The sequence below is a fragment of the Lissotriton vulgaris genome, chromosome 8 (assembly GCF_964263255.1).
Source record: "Lissotriton vulgaris chromosome 8, aLisVul1.2, whole genome shotgun sequence".
NCBI classification, from domain to species: Eukaryota; Metazoa; Chordata; class Amphibia; order Caudata; family Salamandridae; genus Lissotriton; species Lissotriton vulgaris.
Window position 1 is genome coordinate 1,216,336,127 of NC_141696.1, and position 15,153 is coordinate 1,216,351,279.

The following is a 15,153-nucleotide window of genomic DNA, read 5'->3' on the forward strand; positions in this document are numbered from 1 at the left end:
CCTATAGCACTAAGAAATCTTATGCCTGAGTATTTGCTTGCTGGGCCAGTGCTTAATTTGTAATACAATGAGAGCCAGTGCTCAAAGCTCTGCTCACAGATCCGCAGCCAGTGCTTTTAAATGTTGATGCACCGAATAACATGGCTTCATAGTCTTGAATCGACTCATGGCTCTTTCATTCACTATCAGACAATCTCTGCCTTCTTGCTTTCTTCCTTTGCAATGGTTTGTCTGTCTTTCCTTTACTTTTCCCCAATTTTGTATTTTTCCCTCTCTTGCTCACCTACCAAAATATGTTTTAGACAGTTCAAATCAGACTGTCAGAATGTGCCAGAACTAGCAGGAATAGGAACACGTTAAAGCACCCACTAGGATTTCCGGGTCATCCACCTCACACTTGATTGGAAAAAATTACAACTCCCCATCACTCGGGGTACAGGGGACAAAACTGTGGCTCTCCCTGTATCAGGGTCAGAGGGCAGAACAAAAACACATGCGCAGTAAGGCATTTGCCAAAACGAAACTCTTCAGAACTGTTTTGCAGAAGCCTGGCCAAGGACAATGTCTGATGGGTGCCAGATGGTGTACTCCCCTCTCTTGAATCTTTCTTGTTTTGCATACATCCTCCTGTGGACAGGTACACTTTAACGTTGCTGCCGTACAACATAGGGTGTTGTGTAAAACTTCGAAATAATTAAATACCAGTGATAAGCAGCCGACGCCATTACAGAACTCCATCTATGTTGGTGGTAGGGGCATACGCAACCATCCCCCACCATCGATTTTTCTATTTATAGGTGGCATATTAGAATACAAACAAGGGCAGTCTTAGGCTTGTGCAAGCTGTGCACCTGCACAGGGCCACCAAAGCCCAGGGGACACCACATCATTATATATCCTTAATATAATAATCCTCTGAGGATGGATACATATTTGCGTGGTGGCCCCTGGCAGGGATTTGGCGGCCTCCGGCTCTGTTCCCCTTCCAAACACCCTGACACCGCCCCCCCCCCCCCCCCCTATTCACTGGCCTCCGTGCCCCACCCGGACCCCCTCTTCCGTGGGAATATTTGAATCTCTTGGGCTGGTTGTTTTAATTAATTTGTGAAACATTTCCTACGTTATGTTTTCTGCAGCCTGCTGATGCATACACATTTTCAGTTGTGTCCTTCTGTCTGTTAGCAGAATGGCATAATGTTTTCTGGCACTTTATATTTTCTTTAAACTCTTTTGCGGTTTTAGGTCTATGAGCACCAAGATGGCAGCAAGTCCTTAAAGCTGGGAGACTTCGGGCTGGCGACAATAGTGGATGGACCTCTGTACACTGTCTGTGGGACCCCGACATATGTTGCCCCTGAAATCATCGCTGAAACTGGGTAAGGCATTTTTATTCTCCATGCTCTTGAAATCAATTTCCCGCTTATTGATAAAAATTAATCTTAAAAAAATAATTATTAATAACCTAGTGGTACTTATACGCTGTAACGATAATAACAAATCGAGGTGCAGATTTAGTAACTTTTCATGCATGCAGCATTGAAGGTTGCTGTGCTGCGTTGCGTGCAACAGAGAGATCAGAGCAGTGCCATATTTACTAAGATATGACGCTGTTTTACTAGGATATGGTGTCTGGATACCCTATTGTGTGATTAACAGTGCTTTATAAATCCTGATTGATTGATTTCCCTCTCTCCCTAGCACAATGTAGGCTACCAAGGCACACATACTTGCAAAGTAGTGCAAGGGTGTGTGCGTACTATCAATCATAGGTTTTGTGCTGAAAGGAACCTTTTCCAACACAAAAATGATCCTTTCATACTTTTCCCGCTTTGCATGTGTGCTGTATAATGCAGCACAATGGAAGGCAGGGAAAATTTAAAGAGTTTTACAGCTTGCTCCATAGTCGCATCTGCCTCGAGGAGGCATCATTTGTTGCTGCAATTCCTTGACTCTCCATTGGTAGTAGATAGGGATTTGTGTCAAAACGTAACACCCATGTATCACCCATTCTACTTCCCGTGGACGCAAAGAAGCACAACGTTTGGACTGCTATAAGTAATTTTACAACAAAGATCATGGGATGTACGTTGTTACAACGCATGCTTTTAGCATGCATGCTGTAACAACGCGGTTTTTATAACGCATTCTTTTACAACGCATAATACAAAGGGGTGTTGGATAGTGAATATTTTAATTTACTATTCCAACACCAGTCCCCGTTGACACTAGGGAAGGTGTTGGATAGTAAATTAAAAGTATTCCCTATCCTTGAGCGCCCCCCCGGAGTCATGCGTTGTAATAGAATGCGATTTAAAAACCGCGTTGTAATAGCACGGCGAGCTAAAAGTTGCGTCGTAAACGACGTTCCCCAAGATGATGATTTATGTTGGATCATGATTTGTATTAGAAAGTAACTTCCAACACAAAAATTTGTGCTGGATATGTATAACGTTTGTGAAGTAAACACAAAGTGTTAGTAAATATGGGCCCGTATAGTTCTGTGCAATAAAAGTGTACTTATCAAATTCATAACTGAAAATAGTCCCTTCCCTTATTATTCTTTCTGTTGTACAGTACTGTTATCTCTATTTCTCACATAATATGACTTAACTTCTCATTGTAAGCATGCCTGCATGTCCTCCTTCCTTGCCTTAGAAGCCTGTATCTAGTGATTCATGCAGCGGTCCCCTGCCTTTATGCTTTATAAATATCATAAATAAATACATAGACGTCATTTAGGAGTCACAGTTCTTGCCTCTGGTTTGCTTCTGCGACCCCTGGCACTGCACTTGCGACCACTGGGCTCAGGTAGCGCCAGGAACAGAGTAAGCAGGACATTTTCGTAGGAAAATAAGAGCAACATTGGAATTCCAGCAGCAGTTGCTGCGCACTTTTCTTGCTAGGGAAAGTTGAAACTCGCTACTGTTTCAATTTGTGCCATCAGCTAAAGGGCTTGCTAAAGTGTTGCTTAGCTACACACCCTTCAAGGCCTCCTGGGCGCAAAGCTCCACGGGGCAGGAATATATTTTATCTTCAAGCTCTGAACTGCACTGGGCAGCACCTAAAGACGTTATCAAAAGGTTATCAAGAATTCTGTCAGTACTCTGGGCTGGTCATCCTGTGCTGCTGCACACCAGCTATCCATTTGGACCTGTGTACAGTGCTGTCAATAGCCTTGCAAACAGCAGCGGAAGGCGCTTTATTTGTTTTTTAATTTACAAGAGCGGCTAGGTTTTGAAATTGCTAATATGTGACATGTTCATCTTTTCAATGTGTTTAGGTGTGTCATGTAATTGCCTTGTGTGTGACACTGAGAGTAAAACTAAGCATTGAAACATTGCTAGTGGTTTTTGCAATTTGAAACAGCATGTTGCTTTCTAGGCCTTGTTGTTTTTCTTTTTACATTAGTTGTAGGTTTAGAAACCTTGAGCTTCTTGACAGTGTGTCACATTTAGTATACTTAACATATTGTTACTAATCAGTAAGGCCAAGTAGTAAAAGTGGTGATTACCAGGGGAGTGTGGGCATTGTTGCATTATCATCTACTCACAAGCAAATGTAGTAATGTGCATGATTGCACCGACATCGCCATAGCCATCCCGGAAGGCTACAAGATCACCCGGAGGGACCGCATCAACCAAACCGGAGGTGGCATCGCCATCGTCCACAGAACCACCATCCGCATCACGACCAACTCCGAAGACACCCTCACCGCCGCCGAGCACCTTCACTTTCAGATACACACTGACCCCAAAACCACCCTCAGAGGCACTCTCATCTACAGACCCCCGGGACCACGCACACAATTCAGCGAAGCCATCGCAGACTTCATCAGCCCGCACGCCCTCGCCTCCTCAGACTACATCCTCCTAGGGGACCTCAACTTCTACTTAGAAAACAACAACGACAACAACACCACCACCCTGCTGGACAACCTCGCCAACCTCGGACTCAAGCAACTGGTGAACACCCCCACCCACTATGCCAGCCACACGCTTGACCCCGTCTTCTCCTCCAGCAAGCACATCTCCTTCAGCCACTCCACCGGACTAAACTGGACAGATCACAGCTGCATCCATTTCAACTTCAGGAGAACCGCGACCCACCACCACCCGCAACAGGCTCCCCAAAGAAGCTGGAGCAAGATAACCGCCGACCAGCTCACCACCTCCCTTAGCCAGAACCCGCCCACCAACACAACGGACCCCAACGAAGCAGCCCGCAACCTCACACAGTGGCTCACCAGTTGCGCCAATGACCTTGCACCGCTGAAGAAACCTCCCAGCAGACCCGGCAGCAAGAAAGCCTCATGGCTCACCAACGACCTCAAAAACTCCAAGCAATCTTGCCGCACCCTCGAGAAAACCTGGCGCCACGACCAGTCAACAGAAAACATGACAGCCCTCAAGAACGCCATCCGCAAACATCACCAGCTGATCCAAACCACCAAAAGGACAACATTCAGAGAACGACTAGACAACAACACCTACAACAGTAAGGAACTCTTCAACATTGTTAAAGAGCTCTCCAACCCCAGCGCCTGCAACAACGACATCGAACCCTCACAAGACCTCTGCGACTCACTCGCCTCGTTCTTCCACCGCAAGATCGCGGACATACACAACAGCTTTGACGCACAGTCCACACACCAAACCATTGAACCAGCGCCCCCCACCACCACCCTCTGCACCTGGACCCCGGTCAGCACCGAAGACACCACCGCATGATGAACACCATCCACTCCGGCTCCCCAACCGACCCCTGTCCACACCACATCTTTAACAAAGCCGACTCCACCATCGCACCCCAACTCCGGAACATCATTAACAGCTCCTTCGCGCTCTCCACCTTCCCGGAGAGCTGGAAACATGCAGAGATCAGCGCCCTCCTGAAGAAACCCACTGCGGACCCCACGGACCTCAAGAACTTCCGCCCCATCTCGCTCCTCCCTTTTCCTGCCAAAGTCATTGAGAAGACCGTCAACAAACAACTCTCCGCCTTCCTCGAGACCAACGGATCCCTCGACCCCTCGCAGTCCGGTTTCCGAGCAAACCACAGCACCGAGATCGCCCTCATCGCAGCCACCGACAGTATCAGGGCCCTGCTCGACAACGGGGATACAGCTGCCCTCATCCTCCTGGACCTCTCAGCAGCCTTCGACAATGTATGCCACCGCACACTAATACAGCACCTCAGCAGCACCGGTATCCAAGGGAAGGCCCTGGAGTGGATCATCTCGTTCCTCTCCGGAAGAACCCAGAGAGTCCGCCTCCCACCCTTCCGATCCACAGCCACCAAAGTAATCTGCGGCGTTCCTCAAGGATACTCGCTCAGCCCGACCCTCTTCAACGTCTACTTAAGCCCCCTCGCAGCCATCGCACGCAAACACAACCTTAACATCATCTCCTACGCGGACGACACCCAGCTAATCCTCTCCCTCACCAACGACCCCGCCACCGCCAGAGCCAGTCTCCAGAATGGAATGAAAGACGTCGCGGAATGGATGAAGCTCAGCCATCTGAAACTGAACTCAGAGAAAACGGAAGTCCTCATCCTGGGACCAGCCCCCTCCGCCTGGGATGACTCCTGGTGGCCCCCTGCACTGGGCACCGCCCCCAAGCCCACGGACCATGCACGCAACCGGGGATTCATCCTGGACACCTCCCTCACGATGAACAAACAAGTCAACGCCGTCTCGTCATCCTGTTTCAACACCTTGCGCATGCTCCGTAAGATCTTCCGGTGGATCCCCACTGAAACTAGGAAGACGGTCACCCAGGCCCTCGTCACTAGCCGACTGGACTACGGAAACACCCTCTACACTGGAACCACAGCCAAACTACAGAAAATACTCCAACGCATACAGAACGCTTCTGCACGACTCATCCTGGACATCCCCCGTCACAGCCACATCTCTGCCCATCTGAGAGACCTGCACTGGCTCCCCGTCAGCAAGAGGATCACGTTCAGACTCCTCACCCACGCACACAAGGCTCTCCACGACATGGGCCCCAAATACCTCAACAGCCGCCTCACATTCTACACACCCACCTGCCAGCTCCGATCCGCCAGCCTCGCCCTCGCCACCGTTCCACGAATTCGCAGAGCCACCGCCGGAGGAAGATCCTTCTCCTACATGATTGCACAACCGTTTCTGTGGAAGTAAGATGAAACAGAGTTAGAGGTCAGATGTACAAATCATTTTGCAGTTGCCAAGCTTGCAATTTACAAATTCACATAGTTTGCAACTACAAAATGGCCTTTTGATTTGTAGTAAACCTATTTTGCGATTCGGTAAGTGGTTAGAAACACATAATAAATCGTTTTTTGCAAGGGGCGTGTTTAAGGTGTCTCTTCAAAATTGTAACTCGCAAAGCAATGTGGCCATGATTTGTGACCCAAATCTGAAGACAAAACATGGAAAAGATACCAATGCCCGAGTTGGGGTGGTGACACATTTGCGAAAGGTAAAGGATCCCTTTGGGATGTTAAAAAAAGTTAGTGGACCAATGACTATGGTGCAAGAGACCATTCCCTACGTTCAAACATTTCAAAAAAGATTATTTCTTTTTGTTAAACGTAATCCTGTTTCCTTCACATAAAACAGACTGCATTTAAGAAAAATATTTGAAAAGTAAGAACAGTCATGGTGGCCCCAGCAGGACATTATCCCACTGATAGACACCAATTGCAGTTGATTGCTATTTGCAACATACTTCATGAATAGTAATGAGGTAGGTTGTATTGCGACTCACTCCGAATGGGAATTTTGCAAACAGAACTCTTAGCACATAGTTCAGTTCTCAAATACTATTCTATTCACAAAACGTTGGTGAGTTGTTTGCAACCACTTTTTGTGAATAGAATTTTCATACGTCTGTCGGCTGCTTGAGCTTTGATTTTTCAAAGGGAAAATGCGTTAAACTTTAAAGTGCTTTAGAGGGCTATTACCGTTGTCTAATTCTTAGTGCACTATATATGTTGATATAACCAGTTAGCAGACCAGGCTGCACGCTTTGATATGATTAATAATTTATAAGTGGTATAAAATTATCTATTTCCCTGGAACGAGTACTTCTGTCCTGTCGGAGATGTGCTTCAGGCAGTTGGTTCGCATCCAGTCTGCTATCATTATCATGTAGTTGCTGAAGTTGGTTCTGGAGGTTATTGTCTTTTCCATGAGTGAGAGAATGAGTTCAGTGTCAATGGCAAGGAGATGACGGTGATGTCTTGTGATCAGATGATGTTGGTGAGCGGTGTCATGTATTTGTTGTTGAAAAGGGTGGGGCTGAGGAATGATCCATGTGAGACTCTGCATATCAGTTTCTTGGTCTCTGATGTGAAGGTGGCAACCTGACCCTTTGGGTTCTTCCTGTGTGGAAGGAACAGATCCATTTGAGAGTGGATCCTTGTATGCCAATCTCGTGGAGTATTTTGATGAGGGTGTTGTGGGAGACAGTGTCGAGGGTTGCAGAGAGGTTGAGCAGGATGAGGGCCGCTGTTTCTTTACATTCCAGGATGATTTGAATGTCATCTGTGGCCACAATGAGTGTTGTTTCGGTGCTGTGTTTTTTTCTGAATCATTGATTGAATGCTGTCTAGAAGATGGTGAAGTTTGTGGTGGGTTGTGGCTATTTGTTGGTAGTCAATAGGAAGTCCTTCTGCGAACACAACACCTTGGTTACTTTGCATGGCCTTAATGTATGATGGTCTTGCAGTGTCATTTGCCAACTCACTCCACTGGCCAGATTTCTCAGAAAGCAGACAAGCTCCTAGGTAAAAACACACAGGCGAGTGCCACGTTTCGTGCCCAGCCATGGACCCCAGAGGACTCGTCCCGCTAATTTGTCCCTTGTTACATCCTGCCATACGTTTCTAACAGAAATTCGTAGTGGGTCACCTTGTGTTCCACCATTTAGGTCCTGTGACTTAGACAGCAGGTTAGGCACAACATAGACAAATAACAGGAACTAGTGGTTTCCACAACTAATTTGTACACAAATGTTAACTTCAGCAATTGAAGAATTGGGAATTGGTTTTCAACACTCACCTGTTCTAAACACCTCATACGCCAAATAATGGAATTATACACAATTCAAAACAAGCATTTACAATGCAATGGTTTTGCCTTTGTTAAAGTTAGAGCTATTGGCATTGCTCTTGACACTCTGAAGCTCCACTCTGCACTCTGAAGCTCCACTCTGAAGCTCCACTCTGAAGCTCCACTCTGAAGCTCCACTCTGAAGCTCCACTCTGCACTCTGAAGCTCCACTCTGAATCTGCACTCTGAAGCTCCACTCTGAATCTGCACTCTGAAGCTCCACTCTGAATCTGCACTCTGAAGCTCCACTCTGAATCTGCACTCTGATGCTCCACTCTGAATCTGCACTCTGAAGCTCCACTCTGCACTCTGAATCTGCACTCTGAAGCTCCACTCTGCACTCTGAATTTGCACTCTGCAGCTCCACTCTGAATCTGCAGCTCGATGGTTTCAGAGGCTTCCAAGAGCTTCCAGTGCTGCTGTAGAGTCTCAAGCAATCTTTCACTGAAGCCAAACAGTCCTGTTAAAAACACAGAAGTACCTGTACTGTTTCCTAAAATACATTGAAGTGTGGCTAAGAAAATGCCTGTAAAGTCTCGTGAAAAGTTGAGCTGACTTGATGAGTAGCACCAGTGGTACCCATTAAAATGATGCCACGCCCACTAAAAAGTGCCAGCGTAGGCCTCTTTAAATGTGCAGCTGTGCCAGCAGGGTTCCATCAAGACCTGGCAGTTCGACGGAGATACAACGCCAAAATACCTATAGGGGTGACAGTCTGGCGCTTTACGAATGCTGTTTAATTGATTGATTGATTGATCAAAGGCACGGGTGGGTATACATGAAGCCGAAGACAGGTCTCCAAAAGGGCGACCATGCACATTCCACAAGCTCTCTACTTTCTACTATTCAAACCGGTTCTTTCCAGTTTTCTAGAGCCTGGAAAGAGAACCTGACATGAAGGGACTAGATAATTGTTGGTGGGTGGAGTGTCGGGCATGAGGAGTATCGGGTGGAGAGTGGTTCTGAAACATGACACTGCTAGCCCTTTAACTCAACTATTCCTGCAACAGGTAAGGTGAAAAGCTTCAAACCTGCAGCTGGTAAGTGGGGTGGGGGGAGGGGTAAAAGGAGCAGGTGTGCAAAGAAAAGAGTCATAAAACCGTGGTATGTTATGGATCATTATGAAATAAAAAAAAAAGAGTGGGCGGAGAGGGATACAGGTGCCCCAGTGACATTTACTGCTGAGGCGAGGTGTGTCTGCGGTGAGTGCTCTTCTCTGCGCGCCCCACGCACCCTCAGGTCCACCGGTACAGACAGGTGCTGTCTTCAAGCGCTGCCCCTCTCACTGCACCCCAACCCATGGCACCTGCAGTTACAGGCGGGGAGGGGGGGGGGTAGGCCGGGGGGGGGGGGTTCCAACGTCCTCCTCTGCCTCAGACACCCACAGAGTGATATGCAGGGCTGCCTATGACTCCCAACAGTACAGGGAAGTTGGGTTCATGGGGTTTTCTCCGAGTCTGTCCCACGACCCCCACTCCTAATACCTACAGGTACAGGCATGCGAGGTCGGCAAATATCCCTCTTCAGGTGTATCCCCGCTTACCCGGATGCCTGCCGACTGCAACTACTGCCACCAGGTGTGTTTCGCAGCTACACCCCCTCCAACACCCCCCCCCACCCTACACACACACCGACATACACACACACTTCCTGGGCTCTACAGCCCTCTGTGACAGCTATCACTACAGGCAAGTGCTGCATGGGGGGGTTCCTTGTGTCTTCTGACCTCTTACTGTTCTACCCATAATTGAACTAAGTAGTAGTTGATGTAAGTAATAGGAAGTACCTTCAATCACCCCCCCCCCCTAAGTTTCCAGCATGCTCTGACAACGACCATACCATGCGAACGCGGTCTGCGGATGAATCACGCTCTTGCCGCAGGCCCTGGGGCCGGAGACTCTCAGAGGTTCCCACGGTCGCCCATTCATCCCATTCAGATGGTACAATAGAAGCGTGTCACACAGAGGCCTCCGGCTCCAGGGAATCTGACCCTCCCATGGGTTAATCTGCAGCCGCCATCTGGGGAGCAGCCTGTGGCAGTGGCGAGGCCTCAGTGCGCCGGACCTGTCAGGACCCGAGAACGGGGCAGGTTATTACTACCGGAGGGAGTGGCACCGGGGCTATATCATGTGGAGAGGTGTGGCTCACTGGTTAGAGGCGGCAGACCCGGAGGCTGAGAACGGCCCGGGACCAGGGTTCGATTGCCGACGCGGCAGGGTCGAGGACCAGGGTCAGCGGACTGATAATTCTCGCCTCGGTGCCCACTTTGGGCAGTGATCACACTCGGTAACTCTGGGCATTAAGCTTGCCTCATCTCTACAACGGCCCCCCACAGACGCTGGGGATGCCTGGCTTCACCTTGGAGATACCCAGCATGGGACCATCTCACAGGGAAAGCCAGGACGGGTTCCCCAGCGGTCATTCGCGCCAGGATACTCCGGTAGTAATTGAGCGCGCTACAAAACACCTTACATTTACATTTACATTTACATTTACATTTTACATGTCAGACTGGGCTGTAGACAACCTCGGAAACACCCGGGGGTCCAATATATTAAAAACGGGAATTTGAAAAGCACAATTCCGTGCTTACGTCTTCAGATACTTCGGCAAAGCGACGCCGGGTGCCGAGGGCCTCTTACACCCAAAGTAGAAATGGAGATTTTACACAACCAGGGGGCTTATTTACAAGCCTCTTGCGCCACTTTTGCGTCATTTTAAACATGGGAAAAGTGACGTGCGGGTGGCGCAAGGGGCTTGTAAATAAGCACCAAGGTGTTTACACATTCGGATGGGGTGCACGTGAGACTTTGTAGCAAAATAACCAAGGCACGTGGAGATGGGAACCCAGTCCGAAGAGCAACAAAATATTTCCCTATTTATTTTTATTAACATTTATACAGCGCCCACTACTCCGAGGGGAATCTTGGCGCAGCTCCCACCCGCTCCACGTGTGTGCTTCTTAACAACTCTCCCCTTCCCGCTCCCGCAGCTGTCACCTGCAGCAAGAGGCAGGTGGGGGTGGCGGGCAGAGGTTGACCCTCTCTAGACTCCAAGCCCCCGCGCCCTCTCCTCCCACCCCCTCACATGGATCCTAGACCCGTGGTCTGCTGGAGGGGCTGTGATTCTGAAGCTGGGCCCTGAGACTCCCGGAGGTTCCCACACTGGCGCCCATTCATCCCATTCACAGGGTACAATAGAAGCGTGTCACACCGAGGCCTCCGGCTCCAGGGAATCTGACCCTCCCACCCCCACCGGGAAATCTGTAAATCAACCCCTGTGGCACCATCTGGGGAGCAGCCTCCGACAGCAGCGAGATTCAATGGGCAGCCGCTCCCGGGTCTCCGTACTCTGTACTCACACTTACATTTCACTCAAGGCCTTCGTTTTACTGGTTTTCTACAACAATATCGAGTTTTAATAATGAACCTTAAAGCGCTGCATTGATCTGAGTGAATCGATTTCACTGTTCTCGAGAAGCGCTGCCTCTGACATCGACTGGTTTAGAGGAGACCCAAACATATACAAGTTAAAAAGAAAGGGAAATGTGTGAACGAAACCAAGATGTTTCGCCTAAAACTCTACCTCGCAAAGGGCTGGCAAATGAAGCTCCCCTTGAACAGGCCTTCCGAACTCCTGCAATGCGCTGGTATCGTATACTGCTATCAGGAAAGGCCAGACTGACACACAGTCATTTTCTCGATGGGCTCTTCGGCATTCTTCCCTCGGGCTGCCGGGGGCGGGCACTTCCGGCCGGCCGCGCTAGGATTGGCCGGCCGGCCAGTCACGGGGCGGGAAACGGGGGAGAAGAGACGCAAAAGTGCCGGCAATGCCGGACCAGACACGGGGGCGTTCCCGGCGTCGCGTGACGTCGGCAAAAGCCAAAGAATGTCGGGAACGCCCCCGTGTCTGGTCCGGCATTGACGGACAGGCCCCTCGTCCAATGGCAAGGCTCCATTTACGGAGCCAGCCAATGAATGACGAGGGCCGAGCCAAAGCACACTACTGTTCTCATCAGGTTTTCGCCTGCGCGAAAAAGCTGCGCAGAAAGCGCAGCTTTCGCCAGGCAAAACCTAAAAATTACCCACATAGTGTTTGCCATGTTCGGTCCATACACAAGTGTTAACGTCAGTATAAATCATGGATTGGTTTTAAACATTAATCTTTTCAAAACACCAATAATGCGATTAGGGGGGACCCAGGGAGAGCCAGGCGCGAGCCGGTCTCTCCCTGGGTGCGTTCGCACGAGGCACGAACTGACAGGGCAGGTGTGGCTGATTAGAGGGGAAGTTATAAAAGGGGCTGGAGGCAGGAAAAGGGAAGTGCGTAGGGGGAGGCAAGGAAGGGAGGTTCGTTTTGCCCCACCCACCCTTCCCCTTTTTTCTAGCTAGGTTTTACTTTGCAGTGTCCTAGGCGCTGCTCGGGCCTTTGGGCCTTGCCACTTTTAGGACAGGTGTCTTGGTTCTTTAGTAGGCGGTTTTTCTAGTGGGGGTGGGCAGCCTAGAGCGGGTTGGCCATCCTGAAAGGGTAGTTTATTGGGAAAGTCAGGGGGTATTCTTCAAGAGTTAGTGGTTCTGGTTTTAGTTAGGTAGGGATGTTTAGTCATGCTGTAAAGATTTGAATTTATTAAATAATTAATGTGTTCAACAGATATTGATTTACACACCTGTCTTAAATAAATTGGCCTTTCTTGCTCTTGAAAGAAGTTGTGGACAGTGATTTCTTGCGCGATACACTATTCATAGATTGCCCACATAGTGTTCGCCACGCCTGGTTAAGTAAAGCTAACTTGACAAAGTCATACCCAAGATGGCCGCTCCGGTTAACTCACCAGCCTATGCACGCCACAGACTTCTAATAAAAAGCCAGATCCCGGAAGCAACCAGCACGGGGCCCGGAGCTATGGGAAGGATGAGCGCTAGTCATCTGCCACTCGATGTGAGTATCCTATAGACATCTGGGAATTCCAGTAAGCAAAAAACCTCTCGCCCGTTCATGATCAATGCCTACTCTTTCCACAGCTCTAGAGCAACGACGTGCTCTGCCTCCCCCGTCAGCCTTAGGCTTCAGTACTAGGGGTGAGTGTTTGATATATGCTTTTTCCATTGCAGGCACTGTATACAAAAATGACTCCTGAATTCCACTACCAACTACTACACAGTACGTGCAAGTAGCAATTGTCAGCTATTGGGTATAGTCACAACCTGTGCATATAGCAATTGTCAGCAATAGCCCAAAGTGACACTTGGCATAGTCACGCCATTACCAGCACCTTTGTAAGCGGCGCACATTAATTTGAGCGTGACCTCTGCATAACAGCATTTTTTTACATCTAGCAACTGTTCGGATGTAGTATGTATGTCCTCCAGCTGATATGTATGTTTTTAACCCCTGGATAAAGTCACGCCACTATCCTAATTTTGTTGCACAGGTATACCTCACATACAATCTATACCAGCACAGGCACATTTTCCTTCGCGAGCACGAACCCCCTGCATGACCACAGAAATACTTGCGAGAACGATCCTGCTCATAACATCAGGTTACGCTAGTTACCATTACTGGATCAATTATTAATGGCATTCTGCCACAACCATGCTCGAACCGGCACTGGCACTAAGTTTGATGCATAACTCAAATGTCCTCCTTATCCCTGCATTTGATATTTCAAGAGCACTCTAATTAATCCCTGTAGCTCTTCATACACTGAAGCAAAATGATCTTCAATAAGTGAGCATAAAACGACAAAGTCGCATATGCATGTGAATGTCTCATTACAGTTTAATTCAAGCTGTTTTTATTATTGTTGATTGAGCGAGATGACACAAGCACTTATTTTTAATGTCTACGTGGTTATCCTCCCTTTTTCTCCCCTTCTCACCAGGTCTACAATACCCCAGTACAAGCCTACTTGAGTACCCCCTTCCGTGTCTGGCAACTAGTCAAAAATATTAGACCCAGACAGTAGTGCACCAATCACATTTTAGTTTTTCTTCGGTTCTGATGAAGTGCCACTTAACCCGTTAGTGGCAAATGGGGCACGAAACATGTTGACCTACTACACTTAGGCAGCCCTTTAGGAACATCACATCCGCTTAGGGCACCCACACCTTTTAATTAGCTTCGAGCTACCTAAACATTAAAACCAGACCTGGGTAGGACTGCTCCTGACCTATTTTACTTCACTTACCGTGCACTACCCAGCTCTCACACACGCACGCACCTACCGGCTTCTTCAAAAGATCTCCGACAAAGAGCCCCGTTTACGGGAGCCCGTCGTGCATGGCAGCGCCGGCCCGAAGAGGAGCATGGCCCAAGGATGAAGCATCAATCAACCTCTGGTGGAAAATTCCACTAGTTTACCAATCGCACTCCTATATGTTTAAAGTATAACCAATGTGAACAATTGATAACCTATAATATTTCAATGTTATCACTTGAAGAGAAAATTCAAAGAAAGAAATTCTTTTTCAAAACGTAGCTTTATATAATCTTTTGCTTGTAAATCTTGTTCATTTCAACATATTCATTTTGAAATCAATACACAATCTGAAAATTAACAAGTAAATGTCATCACATTATAAATTTGTTGTAATAACTCTGATGTTGAAAAACTTTTTGATGAAGGTGAAGACATAGTTGAGAAATAGGCCCAATGCATTTCGGGGGGTTCCCTTCTTCAGGGGCACTGTAAGAATGAGACAACGTATCAATATTCCGTGTTAACATTTCATTTGTTTACAAAGAACTTCAACTAACATCACATTAAATAATTTGCGAAGGCAGTTCATGAAAAACACTGAAACTAGATATATGTGTTCTGGCATCTAATTTGAACAGTTGATTTACATGAGTGATATAAACATCGGACAATTGATCCAGGTCAAAAAATAGAAAGAGAAAAGAGGTAAAAACTAAACTGGAGAAAACTTCTCTACCGCTATCAATGTGTCTTGCGTTACAGTGTTAATTTACAAAATTCAGGGCGCAACAAGGGATAAACTCGATATTGATGGTAAGTGTGCCACCATACTGCGTATGTTGTAGGGGCA

The 15,153-nt window shown here is 47.9% G+C and overlaps 1 protein-coding gene across 2 annotated transcripts in view; it reads left to right on the forward strand.

Moving 5' to 3' along the window:
* The window catches only part of DCLK1 (doublecortin like kinase 1), a 1,249,627-nt gene that overhangs the window by 1,082,564 nt on the left and 151,910 nt on the right, over positions 1 to 15,153 (forward strand). For both annotated transcript variants that reach the window (XM_086935106.1, XM_086935105.1), the window contains exon 12: positions 1,243 to 1,376. In XM_086935106.1, coding sequence (XP_086791232.1) covers positions 1,243 to 1,376 — 134 coding nt within the window. The remainder of the gene's footprint in view (positions 1 to 1,242; positions 1,377 to 15,153) is intronic.